This window comes from Ovis canadensis, chromosome 3 (genome assembly GCF_042477335.2).
Source record: "Ovis canadensis isolate MfBH-ARS-UI-01 breed Bighorn chromosome 3, ARS-UI_OviCan_v2, whole genome shotgun sequence".
Lineage (NCBI taxonomy): Eukaryota > Metazoa > Chordata > Mammalia > Artiodactyla > Bovidae > Ovis > Ovis canadensis.
In genome coordinates this window covers 194,596,540-194,614,058 of record NC_091247.1, presented here as the reverse complement: position 1 = coordinate 194,614,058, position 17,519 = coordinate 194,596,540, and the positions used below count along the sequence as shown (strand labels likewise).

Here is a 17,519-nt window from a genome sequence, read left to right as displayed (position 1 = left end):
GTTCCCTACTTGTTCTCGAATTCCTTCTCAGGGGAAGGGGGCCCTTCCCGAGAGCAAAGCCCAGGGGCTGGATCCTTCCTCCCACCTGCATGCCTTCAGATCCCGTCATCCCTCTGCAGCAGCTTCCCTGAGCTGAGCACCCATGTTACCATGTCCGCGGATCCCCCACTTCTTCCCCTTCCAAGGCAGACCACAAGCAAACACCACAGGGCACATCAGACAAAGCCTTTGCTACAAGTTAATCTGCTTCACCAGCCCTCAAGAATGTATGGAGATCTCCTTGCAGCTGGCCCAACTCTGCAGGTGTGTCAAGTACCAAGAAACCTTCCTGGGTGACAAAGAGATGCAAATTAGAGTGTGAAGTGATACTTCTAGAACCCACTTCTTGGATATGACTAGTGAAGGGCAATGTGTTGTACAAGCAGACAGTCACTAACATTTATTTCTACTGTGTATAAATGTCAGTTCACAAACACTGAGCAATGATTGTGCACCACAGGGAACACTGCAGGGAATAAGATCACCCATCTCTGTACTCAATAGCACAATGCTTAGGACATGTGGAGTGGGACTGGGGATAAATACAGAACTAGACCCTTAGAGAACCTCTGAAAGGTCTTCAGGGCATTTCTTCACATCTATCAGACCTGCCCTCAAGGAGTTCCTAATTTATTTAAAAGTAACAACACACATCCTTCAAATGGCAAGATAATAAAAGGTCTACACTGAAGAACCTGCCTACCAGTGCAGGAGACATAGCAGATGCAGATTCAATCCCTGGGTCGGGAAGATCCCCTGGAGGAGGGCATAGCAACCCACTCCAGCGTTCTTGCCTGGAGAATCCCAAGGACAGAGGAGCCTGGTGGGCTACAGCCCATAGGGTCACAAAGAGGCAGACACAACTGAAACGATTTAGGAAGGATGTAACAAGACCAAGATGATTTTATAAGTAATTAAATGATTATAAACTAGAATAATATGGAGTTAAAAGAAACTAATCATGGAATGCATCCTGAAAAAGGGTTTAGGTTAGATGTAATTGGAAATAACACAATAATTTAGTAATACATTAATTTTAGCTTTTTCTTTTGTTCTTTTTGTTTTTTTAAAAACTTTTTATGTAACCCACGTTTATTTTTTAATCACAATATCATTTTTCACATACATCCATTAACTACAAATAACTGGAGTACTGATAATATTTTCAACATGATCTTACAGTCACTGATCTCTACAGAATCAAAGCTTAACTCAAAAATCATTGAGGCAGTGACGTTATTGTCAGATTTTTAGGTGGGAGAGTAAAGTCAAGATGTATTTCAGAACTTTCTAATTTTTGTAATAAGGGTACAGTGATGAATAAATCTGATAAACATGTCACTTTGATGGCCTAAAACAAGTGGCCAAGCCAGCCCAGCAACTGACGAGTAAATTTCTAAAAGTAACTGCTTCCTTTGTGCCCACGTTAATGCTAAAAGTCTTTCTGCCCCTATAAAAATATAAAACAAAAACTCCAAAGGGTTAGAGTATACTAATTATATTTCTAAAACAGATCTCTTACTGTAAGGAGACATCAACATAGTTTCATATTCCAACCATTTAGTTACCTAGTTAAAACACAATACACACACCTTCACAAAACAGGAATGGTGGTACAAAAGGTTTATAACATTTACTGCTTTAAAAAATATTAGAATATAGGGGGAAAACTTCACTCACCTCTAAAATGTATGTTTTTAAAGTTCTACAAAATGCATCTGATGCTAAAACTGAAACTTATTTTTCTTTAGCAAAGCAATTATTAAGCTACACTGCACTTTAGGTAACAATTCTACATAATTTGTTTATCTGCCTCCTAAAAAAGTGAAATAAGCATATGCATAGAAGGTGAATAATTCTGCAGACTCTTACAATAAGAGGAGTTTGATACAATTTATAAGTTTGCAACAATGTAATTACTGCTGGGACTGACAAGTCTGCATATTTGATGTAGGAGTGAAGTTCCTTGGTATTTTTCTGACATTCTTTTTGCTGCTTTTCAAAATCAGAAACAAAAGATTAATTACAATGAATTTTTTTTCCTGCTGAAGAAGAAAATAAAACCTAGTTAACTCAGTAAATTTTTGAGTTAAAGGTATCTGTAGAAGGTATCTTAAAAATAACTCGAAGCATCCTTTCTTGAAGATCTTTATTCCATATCAATCCAGATACCAACTTTCAAACCAAGAAGCTCTGTCTGTCATCATTGTACAGTGTGTAAATATCACCTATCCCACCTGGGCATTCGTAAAGATCACAGCTCTCAATTAGATGCTATGTTGTTTGTTGAATGCCACATTTCCACAAGAGGCTATCTACCATGTCATCTTATAAGCGTTGCTTGGGACTTTTATATATAATACTCAGGCTACTAGCAACTCAGACATGATCACAGGGTGGGACTTGGGAAGCTCTGATATTGATCTGTAGGTCTGTAAAAAATAATCTTAAAAATCTGCACAGCTCTTGCATCACATTGTTCCCAAACAGCTCCATCTAAAATCTTCAAGCCTTTCCTCAGCAGCTCACTGAATCAAGGCTTTATGCTTTCCAGCACACATGCATACAAATTTTTATCAAAAACAAAACTAAAAAGCTTTTCGTTTTATTTAGGTGAATATCTGAGAAAATAGAAGAGCTGTGATTGTAAACTGTATCATCTGTTTGGTTCTAACATCTTGTTAAGACCTCAGAAGCCAAAATGTTTGGGCGGAATACAAGCTCTCTTCACCTACTCACACTATATACTTTGGTTTCCGCATCAGTAAGAGAGGTGTAATACTACCGATGACAAGGTAAGTGAAAGTATTAGTTGCTCAGTCATGTCCAGCTCTTTGTGACCCCATCGACTGTAGCTCACCAGGCTCCTCTCTCCACAGAGCCCTCCAGGCAAGAATACTGGAATGAGTTGCCATGCCCTTCTCCAGGGGACCTTCCTGACCCAGGGATCAAACCTGGGTCTCCGACATTGCAGGCAGATCTTTAACCAACTGAGCCACCAGGGAAGTCCGATGACAAAGAGTTAAAGATTAAATAAGATAATACATACGAAGGGTCAGGAATAATATCTGATTTTTTAATAAGGTTTCCCTAGTGGCTCAGATGATAAAGAGTCTGCCTGCAAGGCAGGAGACCTGGGTTCGATCCCTGGGTTGGGAAGATCCCCTGGAGAAGGGAATGACTACCACTCTAGTATTCTTGCCTGGAGAATTCTATGGACAGAGGAACCTGGGGGGTTATAGTCCATGGGTTCACTATTTTTTATTTATTAAAGAGAGATAAAATACTGAATACTATGGATGACAAAGAGTTAAAGATTAAATGAGATAATACACACAAAGGATCAGGAACAGTATCTGATTTTTAGTGAGCTCCCAAATAAATGCTAGCAATCATCACTTTATAAAAACAAGCATATAAAACCACACCAGAGTAGAAGTGGTTTCTAGATCCCTTTGCAAAAATATTCCAAGAATATATAGCATTTCAAACCTGAAAAATTGAAGTCTATTGAACTTGACTAAACATCTTTGTTGTCCTGTAGATTTTTTGTACTGTCAGTAAAACTTACAAGTGGATATGAATATACTCACAGAGGAAATTATGATTGGCATTCTAAATAGGTCAATTTCTTTGACTACAAGGAAACAGACTGTAAATCACCAGATCCACAGGCTATCAGGGGATATTTTCAAGGCTCCTTATCTTTTCCAATTCTACAGGACAGAAGCTATGAATTTTAGACATTCAGGATCAGATCTTATAAACATCTTTACTATTTATTATTTATATATTTCTCCCTTTTATGAGAGAAATAATCTCTAATGGTCTATAAATCTTAATGAAAATATATACTGAAGAGCATAAGATGAAGAAAACTGACCAAAAAAAAAAACAAGTCCTTCAAGCCAAACCAATCCTCTGAACACAGTTTTTACTATTTCCTGCTCAGCATCCCGACCATCCACCTCCATCCAACCCGTACAGCTCTATCTCCTGACCACCTCAGGTAAACCTTACTCAGACCTGGACCTATAACACCTTGAAGTACACAAAACTCAGGTGCAGTGCTAAATTAAACTTTGCTGTTCAAAAGCACACACATCCTAATAGGTATTTCTATTTTGTGGTGGAGTCACAGAAATAAAAGGGCTTCTCTGGTGGCTCAGATGGTAAAAAAATCTGCCTGCGATGAAAGAGACCCAGGTTTGATCCCTGGGTTGGGAAGATCCCCTAGAGAAAAAAATGGCTACCCACTCCAGTATTCCTGCTTGGACAATTCCACAGACAGAGGAGCCTGGTGGGACACAGTCTACGGGGTCGCAAAGAGCTAAACATGACTCAGTGACTAACACTTCCACTTCCACAGAAATAAGAGTAGAAAAACATGGCACTGAGGATGGGGAATATTAGAAATCACACTGCCTTCAAGACATTTTAAAAAACATTTCTTCTCTTCTCTTTCCCTACACACATTTTCCAACACACATATTTTTTGAAGTGCAAAGAAACATGCCTGCTGTTGTTACCTAAAAGGATCCTTTCAAATGGAACCCATCGCAAAGGAACCCTGAGCTTTCAGGGTACTTATATATATCCTTTGTAACTTTTTGCTTTTCTACCAGAATCGCCTAAACAAATAAAACTTTATAAAATTTCTATAAAACTCAGCTAACTCCCTACTTCAGGGATTTTAATATACAACTTTCATGTTTTAACCTTCAATAAAAATAAGCATTGTCACTTGTAACAAATGGTACACAGATGATCAGTGGGTTTCACAGAGGCTTGCCTAATAGAAAATTAAATTTTCATTTACTTGTATTATTCTATTTGAAATCTTCAGGATATTACCACCCACATCTTCTCTCTCAGCCTTTGGCACAAAGGAACATAAAGCAAGGAAAAATATTAAGTAAAATTAATTTAGGAGCTATGATCAAAGGGATTATAAATTGAATACATTTAAAAAATCAATTAAATACCAGAAAAATGTAGTTACATGAATTTTTCCTTAATATTTCATACAGAGAGGACTAATAAAATCAGAAAACTATGGTCTCGAAGTCCAAAATTGCTTTAAAGACATCTGTTTCAACCATGAAGCAAATTTACTTCACTGCTCTATTTTTAAATTTTCACCCCTATGCACACACACAGACACACACACTTCTAGTACCAGAGACAAAAGAAGCAAAAATGAAAATGGAGATTTCCTTTTATGGTATTAAATTTAAATTAATGAAGTCTCAAATGTAACATTATGATGTTACTGTTGTTTAGTTGTAAAATTGTTTCTGACTCTTTTGCAACCCCACAGACCAGAGCCCACCAGACTCCTCTGTCCATGGGATTTCCCAGGTAAGAATACTGGAGTGGGCTGCCATTTCCTTCTCCAGGGCATCTTCCCAACCCAGGGATCGAACTCCAGTCTCCTGCATTGGCAGACGGGTTCTTTACTACTGAGCGACCAGGGATGTGGAGCAACATTAAGATGGCTAGTGTGAAAAACCCTGGTGTGAGTTTTCTGTTTTGATTTAATTCTGGGAGATCTCTCGGGAGGGCTTCAATATACAGACAGTAGACACCCAGCTGCTGTCAGGAAGCCAGGTACTAGGTAAACTATGTGACATTGCAAGTCAGTTCTCTGAGTCTCTCCACAGTACAAACCTGGACGTACTGCTTCCTGTTCTATATACTTCCTAGAACTGCTGCAAGGTAGCAAAATATTTTACAGTACTTTGAAACCAGCAAAATGCTAGAAATTCAAAGCAATTTTTGTCATATTCATCCACACTTAAACTGTCCTACATTTTAATCAGCCATAGGTAAGCTCTCCAGTAAAAAGATCATTGTGATAGATTGGGTAATGGCCCTCCCAAAGATGTCTATGCCCTAGCAACAAAAACCTGGGACTGTCACCTTACTTGGTAAAGGAATTTTGCAGGTGTGATTAAGTTAAGGATCTTGCGATGGGAAGATTACACAAGATTATCTAGCTGGTTCCAATGTAATCACAATGTCCTTATAAGAGGAAGGCAGGAGGGCAAGAATAAGAGTGGGGGGTATAACAATGGAGTCTTTCTCTGTGTGTATGTCTGTGTGTGTGTGTGTGTGTGAGAGAGAGAGAGAGAGAGAGAGAGAGAAAGAAATAAGGCCAGGGGTGAGGGTGTTGAAGACACTACAGCTGCTGGCTTTGAAGACAGAAGGAGAAGCCATGAGACAAGGAGTGCAGGAGGCCCCTAGAAGCTAAAAAATGGCAAATAAAATGAATTGTCTCCTGGAACCTCCAGAAAGAATTCAATTGACATTTTGATTTTAAACTTCAACCTCCAAAACTGTAAAATAATAAACATGTGGGCTGTAAACTAATGAGCCACTTGATGAGGATGAAAGAGAAGAGTGAAAAGCTGGCTTAAAACTCAACATTCAAAAAACAAAGATCACGGCATCTGGTCCTATCACTTCATGTCAAATAGAAGGGGAAAAAGTGGAAACAGTGACAGATTTTCTTTTCTTGGGCCATAAGCCACTGCGGACAGCGACTGCAGCCATGAAATTAAAAGATGTTTGCTCCTTGGAAAAAAGCTATGACAAACCTAGACAGTATATTAAAAAGCAGAGACATCACCTTGCCAACAAAAGTCCATATAGTCAAAACTATGGCTTTTGTAGTAGTCATATATGGATGTGAGAGTTGGACCATAAACAAGATTGAGCACCGAATTGATGCTTTCGAACTGTGGTGATTGAGAAGATTCTTGAGAGTCCCTTGGACAGCAAAAAGATCAAACCAGCCAATGCTAAAGGAAATCAACTCTGAATATTCATCAGAAGGACTGATGCTGAAGCTCCAAAACTTCAGCCATCTGATGTGAAGAGCTGACTCACTGGAAAAGACCCTGATACTGGGAAAGACTGAGGGAAAGAGGAGAAGGGGACAACAGAGGATGAGATGGTTGATGGAATCACTGACTCAGTGAACATGAATTTGAGAAAACTCCAGGAGATAGTGATGGACAGGGAAGCCTGGCATGTTGCAGTTCATGGGGTTGCAGAGTCAGACATAACTTTGACTGAACAGCAATAACAAGTAGGAAACTAACATAGTAACAAAAACACAACCACCTGTTATCCAGGACAGATAATCAGGATTTTTCCTGAAAATACACAGTAAGTTGTAAACTAATGGATTTGACCAGCTTCTGAATCTGTTACCCAAGGCCATTTCATCCAGACTGGTGGGTCCTTTAGGTCCCCTCCACTGGCACAGAAAAGGGAGCACCAGCCATGTAACATGGGCCAACTGACAACATGCAGAGATCGTCCACTGCTGTCTCTTTCCCAGCAGAGGTATCTGAATCATTCTAGATCTAATATGCTTTCTAAAAATTTCATATAGGGAGAAAAGTCTTCTCCTTCCACTAGTAGAAGTGCTTCTCACTCTACAACATTTAGAATTAAAACGTTGACTAGGATCTAGAATTCTTTCAGCTATAGTTTTCTTATTCCATCTTTAATAGACACAGAAATTAAGAAATGATATTTATGTAAGTCTCTTTTAGGTTTTTCTAAGTTAATGACTACATTTCCATATTCCTTAATGTTTAATTCTAGGTTGCTAAACTTTTATCTATTTTGGATATTACATTCTACTATATTCTGTCTGCTTATGACTTTAAATCCAGCCCCCCCCCCCAAACATGTTGGACAAAATATACTAATCTTTCTTACTAATGATATACATCATTTGTAAAAGTTGTCTGTGATCTGATAAATAAGATTAAGCAGAGAGGAAGGAGCCCTGGTTTTGGCTGTTTCCGGTTCTGGCCCTGCTGTGTGACCTTGGGTAAATCACACTACCCCTCTGGGTCTCAGTGACATCATCTATAAACCAGCTTGGACTACATACCCAGATACAATGTCTTAAAAAGAGAGGCACCATGGAAGCAACCTGGATGTCCGTCGACAGATGAATGGATAAAGAAGTTGCGGTACATATACATAACGGAATATTACTCAGCCATAAAGAGGAAAGAATCTGAGTCAGTTCTAATGAGGTGGATGAACCTAGAACCTATTATACAGAGTGAAGTAAGTCAGAAAGAGAAAGGCAAATATCATATTCTAACGCATATATACAGAATCTAGAAAATGAAGACTTTGTAATTTACAGAGCAACAATGGAGAAACAGACATAGAGAACAGACTTATGGACATGGGGAGAGGGTGAGATGTATGGGCAGAGTAACATGGAAACTTACATTACCATAGGTAAAATAGATAGCCAACGGGAATTTGCTATCTGGCTCAGGAAACTCAAACAGGGGCTCTGTATCAACCTAGAGGGGTGAGGTGGGGAGGGAGATTGGAGGGAGTTTCAAAAAGGAGGGGATACATGTGTATCTATGGCTGTTTCATGTTGAGGTTTGACAGAAAACAACAAAGTTCTGTAAAGCAATTACCCTTCAATAAAAAATTAATTAATTAAAAAAAACAGAGAGAGGCACATAGTATTTTGTTAATTCTATTAAGAAAGTATCACTTTTGGCAAAAACAGTTGATAAGTATTCCTCATTAGCTCCTTCACAAAGATAGCACTGGGGGTATTGAGGCTTATTTGTATTTTAACAATCCCAATTCCAGATTGGGAAGGCTCAGTGCTGAAAAAGCCTGAAGGACACTGAAGGCACCTTAAGGACAGGTTTCTAGAGGCTAATGGATGCGGCAGGTTGAGGCAGGGAGGTCAGAGGGGGTCCTGTAATACCCAGGCAGTGCAGAGCCCCTGAAGGTTCCTGAAAGGCTCTTGTGATCTCTGCAGACACTGACAGGACCCCAGAAGCATGTGAAATGCACTCTGTGGTGGCCCTGAGTAAGCTGTGCCATTGGTCTCCATCTCCCCAGTGCCCAGACACTAGGGCCACCATTTAACAGTTGCTCAGGCAGTGTGAGCTGCCCGAGTGAATGAGCCTAAAGAGCCTCAGCTGACCCCTTCCCTGAGGATCGTGTCCTGGGGGTGCCATTCACATCATACTTGATGGGAATAGTGTCTTTGGAGCTCTGAAAACAGCAGCCCTGCCTCCCTTCAAGGAGGTCTCAGGGAACTGGGCACTGGTGTTTTCTAGACAAGAGAAGAGGAAAGCCTGAACTAGTTAGTGATGACCCCAGGAGTGTAAAGGAGACCCAGATAGCAGCATGAATCATTTTACGGTGGTTTGGGAGATGTGCTGAAACTCTCCTGACTAGTCACAGTAAAATTTTGCCTGATTTCTTTCCTAGTTTCCTTTATAGTAATTCAATAATCATCTATTATATAAAATTGAAAGGCTTATCACATTATCTTCTGTTAAGCACAAATAACTGTTATCATAAACTTCACGCATCTGTAAATAATTCATATGACCTCAGTTTTTTCTACTTTAGGATCTGATATTTCAGCCAATATCAAACAATCTACAGCAATAGTTTGAAGAACCAAAGGAGAAAGAAACAAAAAGTCCCAAGGAACTCTATGTACTGTTTTTAAGAACATACCATATAGTCAAACTTATAAGCATATTTCTTGAGTTCTACGGTACAGCAATATTTATTAAAACTGTATTAACCACCTGTATTTATCAATGTTTCCCAAATACAGTTTTAAGGATGATGAGAACTAATGCAGTGCAGAAGTCATTTTGATAACTGAAGCAAACAACTGATTCAAATGCTGTATTTTGAAGCTATCCCCCCTTCTATTAATATCTAAGACTCCACTGCAATTCTTTTCTACCAAAATATGTTAAGAAAAAAAATCTACCACTACAATCTTTTTGGAATTAGATAGCATATACATAAATAAAAATAAAATCTTTCAAATTTTAAAGATACCAGATAATTAATATTTACAGAAACAGAACAAAAATTATTAAGGAGCATGTTATAAATTATGTTTGATACCTAACATAAAAGTAAACAGTAAAGGTAGCTAGCTAAAAAAAAACCTACATTAGATTTATATTTTATATTTAAGTGTATCACCTTGGGTATTAAACATGCTGCCAGCTATCTCTTAATGAGCATCTGAGCTGTCATTTTTAATAACAGGCTGACAATTATTATCTATAAGTTGATATTCCCTGAAAATCATCTGTGCAATATTTAGTATAGTTAAGAATAGAAACTTACAGTTCCATTTATTTAAAAAAGTACTATTTTATAATACTGGGTATAATATTCTAGAAAATGACATGAACATATATGTACAATGAAAAACCAACATATTCCAAAATGCACAGACCACTTAAATTCACAGCAAAACTTTGTACAAAATCTTAATAATGCTTAAGAAAGATCATTTGGTACATTGATACTATATGAGAAAAATATATATATTCATGACAAAAGATAATAATAACAAATAAACCAAATACTTGGGCCATTCTAATCTTAGTTACTTCTCAAATCAAAAGTAAACATTAAGAGATGAATAACATAAAAACTCAAATCACCTAATTCACCTAAGTACACACACTATTAATATGTAATACAAATAATCATATAATAGCCTATTGTAACTTATTCATTACAGTATTCTAGAAATTCTATTTTATTTTCAAACAGCAAGAAAAAATTTTAAATACCTCTTCCACAAAGCTGTCTTTCTTCTCTAGCATTTCTCGTAAAGTCTGAAGAATTTTAATGCACAATTTTTCTTCTTTTTCCATCAGTTTCTTTGTATGATTAATCAACCTTAAAACAAAACATTAAGCCTTAATAGGATAGTAATTTCTCTTTAAGTCAATATAATAGCATCATATACCAGAGGGAAAGAAATAATCACACCATTATTTTAGAGTATAAAGCAAACTAGATACATATCATCAAAATTTTAAAATTATACTCAACCTTATAAACTTTGTATTATAAAACTTTTGCTTTATAGTCAGTATACCCCAGGGCTTCTCAAGTTTATTCAGTTAACATACTTCTAGTGGGACACAATACTCTAAAAAGACTAATGAAATGCTGATTATCTGTAAGTCTATCACGTGAACTAAAACAAGTTTATTAGGAAAGAAATATGAATATCTGCAGCATAGTACACTTTATTATATTATGCCATTCTATATTATTTTCCCTGTAGTATATCACATTAACTATATAATAGCAGCATACAACACTGGAGCCTTAGCATTAATGGGATGCTTTCCAGTTTCCACTAATAATAACTGCTATTTTTCACTGCTAGGGCTTGGTAGAAATTGGCAGTTTTCGTGATTAGAAGCAAAAAAAAAAAAAAAAAAAAGTAAATTCAAGGTAGTCTATCCATTTACTATTTTTGCTATAATTTTGGCAAAGATTCTAATTAATTTTACAGTGGTGACCTCTGCAGTGGAGTTCTGTCAAGAGAAATATTTGAGGTCACAGTTATATAACATCTCCAAGAACTCAGAATCAAATAAGATGCTGAGAATCGGAATTTATAGCTTAGCACATACAACTCATGTTGTTAAAAAGCTGGTTCTCAAAACAACCCCGTGAGATATGTCCTCCTAGAAAAAAACAAAACCATGTGAAATATAATGGAATGATTTGATTTCAGTGACATAACGGGAATCCTATGGGACAGTGCCCCGAGGAAAAGTGAGCTTTCACTAGATAGCGGCTAGTCAGTGCTTATCAAGTGTCAGAGTGAAATATGAGCACTTTCCATGCATTTTCTCCACTTATCCTCACAGCAAGCCAAAGTCATATGTTAGGTTCTATTAACAGGCTAATTTTGCTAATGAGAAAACAGAGACCCAAAGAGGTAAAGCAACTTTCCTCTGGTTACACAATTGTTAAGTTGTGGGATCTGGAAATAGACCAGGTCCATCTGACTTCCAGTAGTCATGGATGGATGTGAGAGCTGGACTATAAAGAAAGCTGAGCACCAAAGAATTGATGCTTTTGAACTGTGGTACTGGAGAAGACTTTTGAGAATCCCTTGGATGGCAAGGAGATCAAACCAGTCCATCCTAAAGGAAACCAGCCCTGAATACTCATTGGAAGGACTGATGCTGAAGGTGAAACACCAATACTTTGGCCACCATGCAAAGAACTGACTCATTGGATAAGACTCTGATGCTGGGAAAGATCGAAGACAGGAGGAGAAGGGGACAACAGAGGATGAGATGGTTGGATGGCATCACTGACTCGATGGACATGAGTTTGTGCAAGCTCTGGAGCTGGTGATGGACAGGGAAGCCTGACGTGCTGCAGTCCATGGGGTCGCAAAGAGTAGGACATGACTGAGTGACTGAACTGAACTGAACTGAACCTGACTTCAGAGCCAAAATTCTGAAGCACCACTCTGTGGAGACAGGACATCCCTCCACTGATGAAGGGAGTCCTAGGTTACACACAGCTGTGTCTTATAAGAAATTAGAGCAGAGAGAAAGGCAAAAGTCATAAACTGGACAAAGCCATTACATTTTGTTGGGGAGCTGCCTAGGGCTGGCCAGAGAAGGTTTCAGAAACAATGTAACATTTAGCTATGAAGATTTCACCTGGCAGGAAACAGTGGAGAGAAGTGATTTCAAAGGGAATGGAAAAAAGAGCAGAGGCAGAAAAGCTGATGTCCTGTCCAGGAAATAAGTATACTCTAACTGCCAGCTGACAGCTAAAGACATGGAGAAGGAGAGTGTAAGAAGTGCAGTCTGAAAAGAAAGAACTGGGAATATTATGCTAAAGAGTCTGGAATTTATAGAAAATAGAGCACCACTGTGTTAAAGGAGCTGTATGATCCTGCCTACCTGTTAAAAAGACGGCAGTGGGAACAAGGGCATGGAAGCGTGAGAACAAGTAAGAGATGAACAGGGCACACGATGGGGAAAGGGCATAAGAAGCAATACAGAAATAAAATAGCCATGGCCTGGCAAACAATGGCATACAGGAAGTAGAAAAACAGAAGGAAGGGAGATCACAGATGCCTAAAATGCATGAGCTGGGTTAGTAGGTGGGCAATGGTGATGGACAGGGGGGCCTGGCGTGCTGCGATTCATGGGGTCGCAAAGAGTCGGACACGACTGAGCGACTGAACTGAACTGAACTAATGATAGTTTTAAATGACACCTATTTCATGTTGGGAAGGAACAGTGATTTCCTCTTAGACTTGTTATATCTGGGCAGGGCGCTGTATGTCCATGTGGTCAGGCACATTTATTGGTAGAAAGTTCTCCTGGCAAGAAACAAAAACCTGCCTCTCTGAAAGAGAGTTATTCAGTTTTTTTCTTACAGACTGCGCTGTCCTTAGCTGCTCAATCATGTCTGACTCTTTACGACCCCATGGACTGTAGCCCGCCAGGATCCTCTGTCCACGAGGATTCTCCAGGCTAGAATACTGGAGTGGGTTGCTATGTCCTCCTCTGGGGGATCTTCCTGACCCAGGGATCGAACCCAGGTATCCTGCATTGTGGGCAAATTCTTTACCATCTGAGCCACCAGGGAAGCCCAAGAATATTGGAGTGGGTAGCCTATCTGTTTTCCAGGGGATCTTCCTGACCCAGGAATCAAACCAGGGTCTCCTGCATTGTAGGCAGATTCTTTACCAGCTGAGCTACCAAGGAAGCTCATGAAAATCATTTGGTAGACACTAAATTTCTTTTGACATTTTTCTCTCTTAGGCTATTTCTATTTTCCTTAATTCTTCTTTAGATAAAATATTCAATTCACTAACCATTTGAAAATATTGGTAGGAATAAATGAATACTTTCTTGGGATTTATATAAAGTATTCATCTATCAAATAATGTTTGGTTGAATTAGATCATTTGGCTTTCAAATTTTCTGTACCTAAGTAAAGAGTAAGCTTCACAAAACAAATCGCCATACAAATACATGAATGTGAGTGTATTTATACAATGATCACAAAAAGTTACCTTTACTATATGAGATGCATGCTGATATTTTATATTCTTTCCCAATTCTTTTTTACAAATCGGTGGTTTCCTCTTCATAAGTCACATCCCATAATTTGGGAAACATTAAGCTTCTCCTTCATAAGGGAGGAGTAAGTGTGGATATTAATGAACTACATGCAGCCACCATAAAAGCCAATTCTTACAATGACCTATTCTCTCTCACTACATGTGACTAATGTGTAATCTGGTCCTTTCCTGGGGGTTAGCCCTGACATTCTCCAGCAGACTCATCTGACTCAAAAAGTTCCAATAATTAAATTCATCTGAGAAGTCAGAGGGCCCACTTAAGACCTACAGCAATTAACGATGTTGAATTCTAATTTTATTATAATAGATATCCTTGCAAATAAAACTCTTGGCTCTTCCCAGAATTCTGCAAAAGTAAACAGATATCCCTGAGCCTCAAGCCATGCTACAATCACTCACATACAGCTGCATAAAAAATCCTTTCTCTAACCACTAAACTACGTGTGAGTTTCTCTTCCTCCATCCGAATGAAGGACCTGTGATACAGCCTCAGTTTCATGTCATTCTGCTTCTCTCCTTTGAATTTACCTAATATTGCAGCAGACTTGCTTCATCTTTAGCACAGGTCAATATTTTCTTGACATTTTGAGTTACTTTACATCACCTTCTCACACACCTATATCCTTAAGTTCTAGAGCAGAATTTTATTTGAGATCGTTGAAATATTCTATAACTGTGCTGTCTTAGTTGTTGGCCAGTAGCGGCAAATGTCGACTGAGGGACTAAATATTTTATCTGTGTTGTAATGAATTTAAACTTTCATATTAATAGCCATGTATAGTTATCGTATTGACACTAATTCTTGACACTAAATCAGCAAACTCTTTCTCTCAAGGGCAAAACAAGAAATAGCTTAGGCTCTGGAGGCTATGCAGACTAGGCTACTAGTCAGTTCTGCTGTATGAAAGTAGCCACTGATGACAATACTTAAATGAGTATGTGTGGCTGTGTTTCAATAAAACTTTAGTTGCAAAAATTATCAATGGCTTGTGGGCCAGAATTTGCCAATCACTTGTCTAGACCATCAGGCCTCTGGGATATAGCTATAGCATCATATGAATATCCTGGAGTTAAAAATCTCACGTTTATTGCCTACTTTTTAACCTATGTTATATATACGTTGATATATATTCATGGGAGAAAAAGTATATTGTCAAAGACCCTATTTTTATACTAGACAACACTCTACTTTTTTTTCCAGTGGTTTCCACAGTCAGCAGTTTGCAGACACTCTAGACCTTCATTTAAAAATGCTTATTAGAAGGCTGGTTAGTACCCAGACAAGCCCACTCTTCCCAGGCTTCTTAAGATACAGTGATCAAGAGTAAAGAATTCCTGATTTTGGCCATAATGGAGAAATTCCACCTGCTCTTCAACATGATCCCTACAGTCAGTTCTTCTCACCCCATACCTCTTTTTCTCTCCCCAAATCCCAACTTTAACTGGTAAAAGAAAGAAACACACTTCCTGTGTCCACTCATCCTTCAATTTCTGCCTCACTATGTCACAGTCAATAGAGGAGGCTTTGAGACTGTTTTAGCCATATTCTCAACCATACAGAAGAGGCTGTGACAAATAACAGTCAAGGGGGTTGCAGCTTCTTCTGACCCTTCATCCAGATTCTCTCCCCAAGGAGCCCACGTACCTCTGCCTGGCCATCTTGAGTCAACATGAGATTACTTGCACAAATCATTCAGTGAAGGGTCCTCCACACTAAGATGCATCTTTCTGGAGCTGCCTAAAACTTTCTCTCACAACTGCTTACATTTCCTTGAGAACTGCTCCTTTATCATTAAAATGAAAATATTCTAGGATAACACACCCACTGCAACAGACCTGACAATACCACAAAAATGCTAAGAGAAATACATAAATGAAAGAGCTTTAGATGAGCATCATCAAAGCAGCGTGGCTGAGTGCCGGGTCGAGACTTAACAGCTGGTTACCGAAGCACACCTGGGCCTCAGTTTTCTCATCTCTAAAATGAGGCCCAATCTCTCAGCGCATTTGTACAGATTAGATACATGGGTAAGCATACACAGGACAATAGCCCACATAGTAAGACCTCAATAAATGCTAGTTCCCTTTCCCTCCTCTTTCTCTTAAGGAAAACCAGTGACCTTAAACTGGAATCTTTTAAAAGTTCACACCATATAGCTACAGAAAGGACTCAGAACAAAGATATTCTTTTATGATATTTTGTGCCCAATGATACATTTCATTTTCAGTAAATGTTAATAAATATGATAACCTGAAAATCACCAAAACAAAATTTCCACTGAATCACACGAATGATTTTGGAAGTACATTTGCAGGGATTTTAGACGCTTCACATGCTCTGTGGACTGTCATGAGGCACCAGCAGTGTTAGGAAACAGGGATGTCAGAGGCAGGCTCGGTGCGGCAGCACCTGCAGCATCTCGCTGAACCCACTTACTTCGACATGAAAGCGCCACATCTTATTCTCGCATCGCTTCCCTCAGGAAACAGCAGCTCTGGGCTGTACAAGACATCAACCAACACTGAGAATTCAGCCTGCATCATCGGGCTGAACTGTTGCTCCAAGGAGGCCACTACATCCTAAGGAGTAAAGCACAAGAGAAGACATGTGAAGACCTGACTCAGATTTCATCCTTTAAAAATAGGACAAGCTTATGAATACTAACCAAAAACGAGATGTGGGACTTTCAGAGAAGAGGTACTCTACTTCCCAAAGCACTGGATACGTGTGCTTTAAGCAGAGGCTGGCCTTCTGTCTAAATACTTCCTGGATCTCCTTTTTCATTTATATGATAAAGGAGGAGTGGGTAGCTATAGATTTCTAAGAATATACAGGAAAGATAAAAAGTCAGTAAAGCCACTGCTACAAGTACGGCAGTGTCTGGGACTGTAATACAGATAGTGCAAAAGTGAAAGTGAAAGTCTCTGTCATGTCCAGCTCTTTGCGACCCCATGGAATAAACAGTCCACGGAATTCTCCAGGCCAGAATATTGGAATAGGTAGCTGTTCCCGTCTCCAGCGGATCTTCCAGATCCAGGAATCGAACCTGGGTCCCGTGCATTGCAGGCGGGTTCTTTACCAACTGAGCAACCACAGACAGTACAGGTATTCATCAAAATGGAGTTAGAGTATGCTCAGGGAACAGCTAAGAAAGACTTCATGTGTGTCACTGGTCACCTGAAACTGACCAGTTTTTTCCAGTGGGGGAAATTCCCTGATATATTACCTGAAGCAGTATTAGTACTATACAAGGGTTTGATGACATTCAGTAGTATTTTTAAATTATACTTTTTGAGACACTATTGATCATCTACCAGTAGTCTTTCCTCATCCCTTTCCTTGCTAACAGAATCTCCATGTTTGTTCTCAGTCAGGCAACAACATTGTCAGGGAGAGGAGCCCCTGCCCGCCTCCCCTAGAGTCAAGGTTGATTAAGCCAGTCATGGTCATTCCATATCCCCTGCCAACAACTGGTTAGGTGTGATTCTGTGACACAGTCTTGACCAATGA

The 17,519-nt window shown here is 38.9% G+C and overlaps 1 protein-coding gene across 1 annotated transcript in view; it reads right to left on the bottom strand.

The window, feature by feature from the left end:
- Window positions 1-17,519, bottom strand: part of ITPR2 (inositol 1,4,5-trisphosphate receptor type 2) — a 599,561-nt gene that overhangs the window by 255,648 nt on the left and 326,394 nt on the right. Inside the window, exons 36-37 of the mRNA XM_069585523.1 lie at window positions 16,446-16,588; window positions 10,662-10,770 (exon numbers count right to left, since the gene is read on the bottom strand). Of these exons, the coding sequence (XP_069441624.1) occupies window positions 10,662-10,770; window positions 16,446-16,588 (252 nt within the window). The remainder of the gene's footprint in view (window positions 1-10,661; window positions 10,771-16,445; window positions 16,589-17,519) is intronic.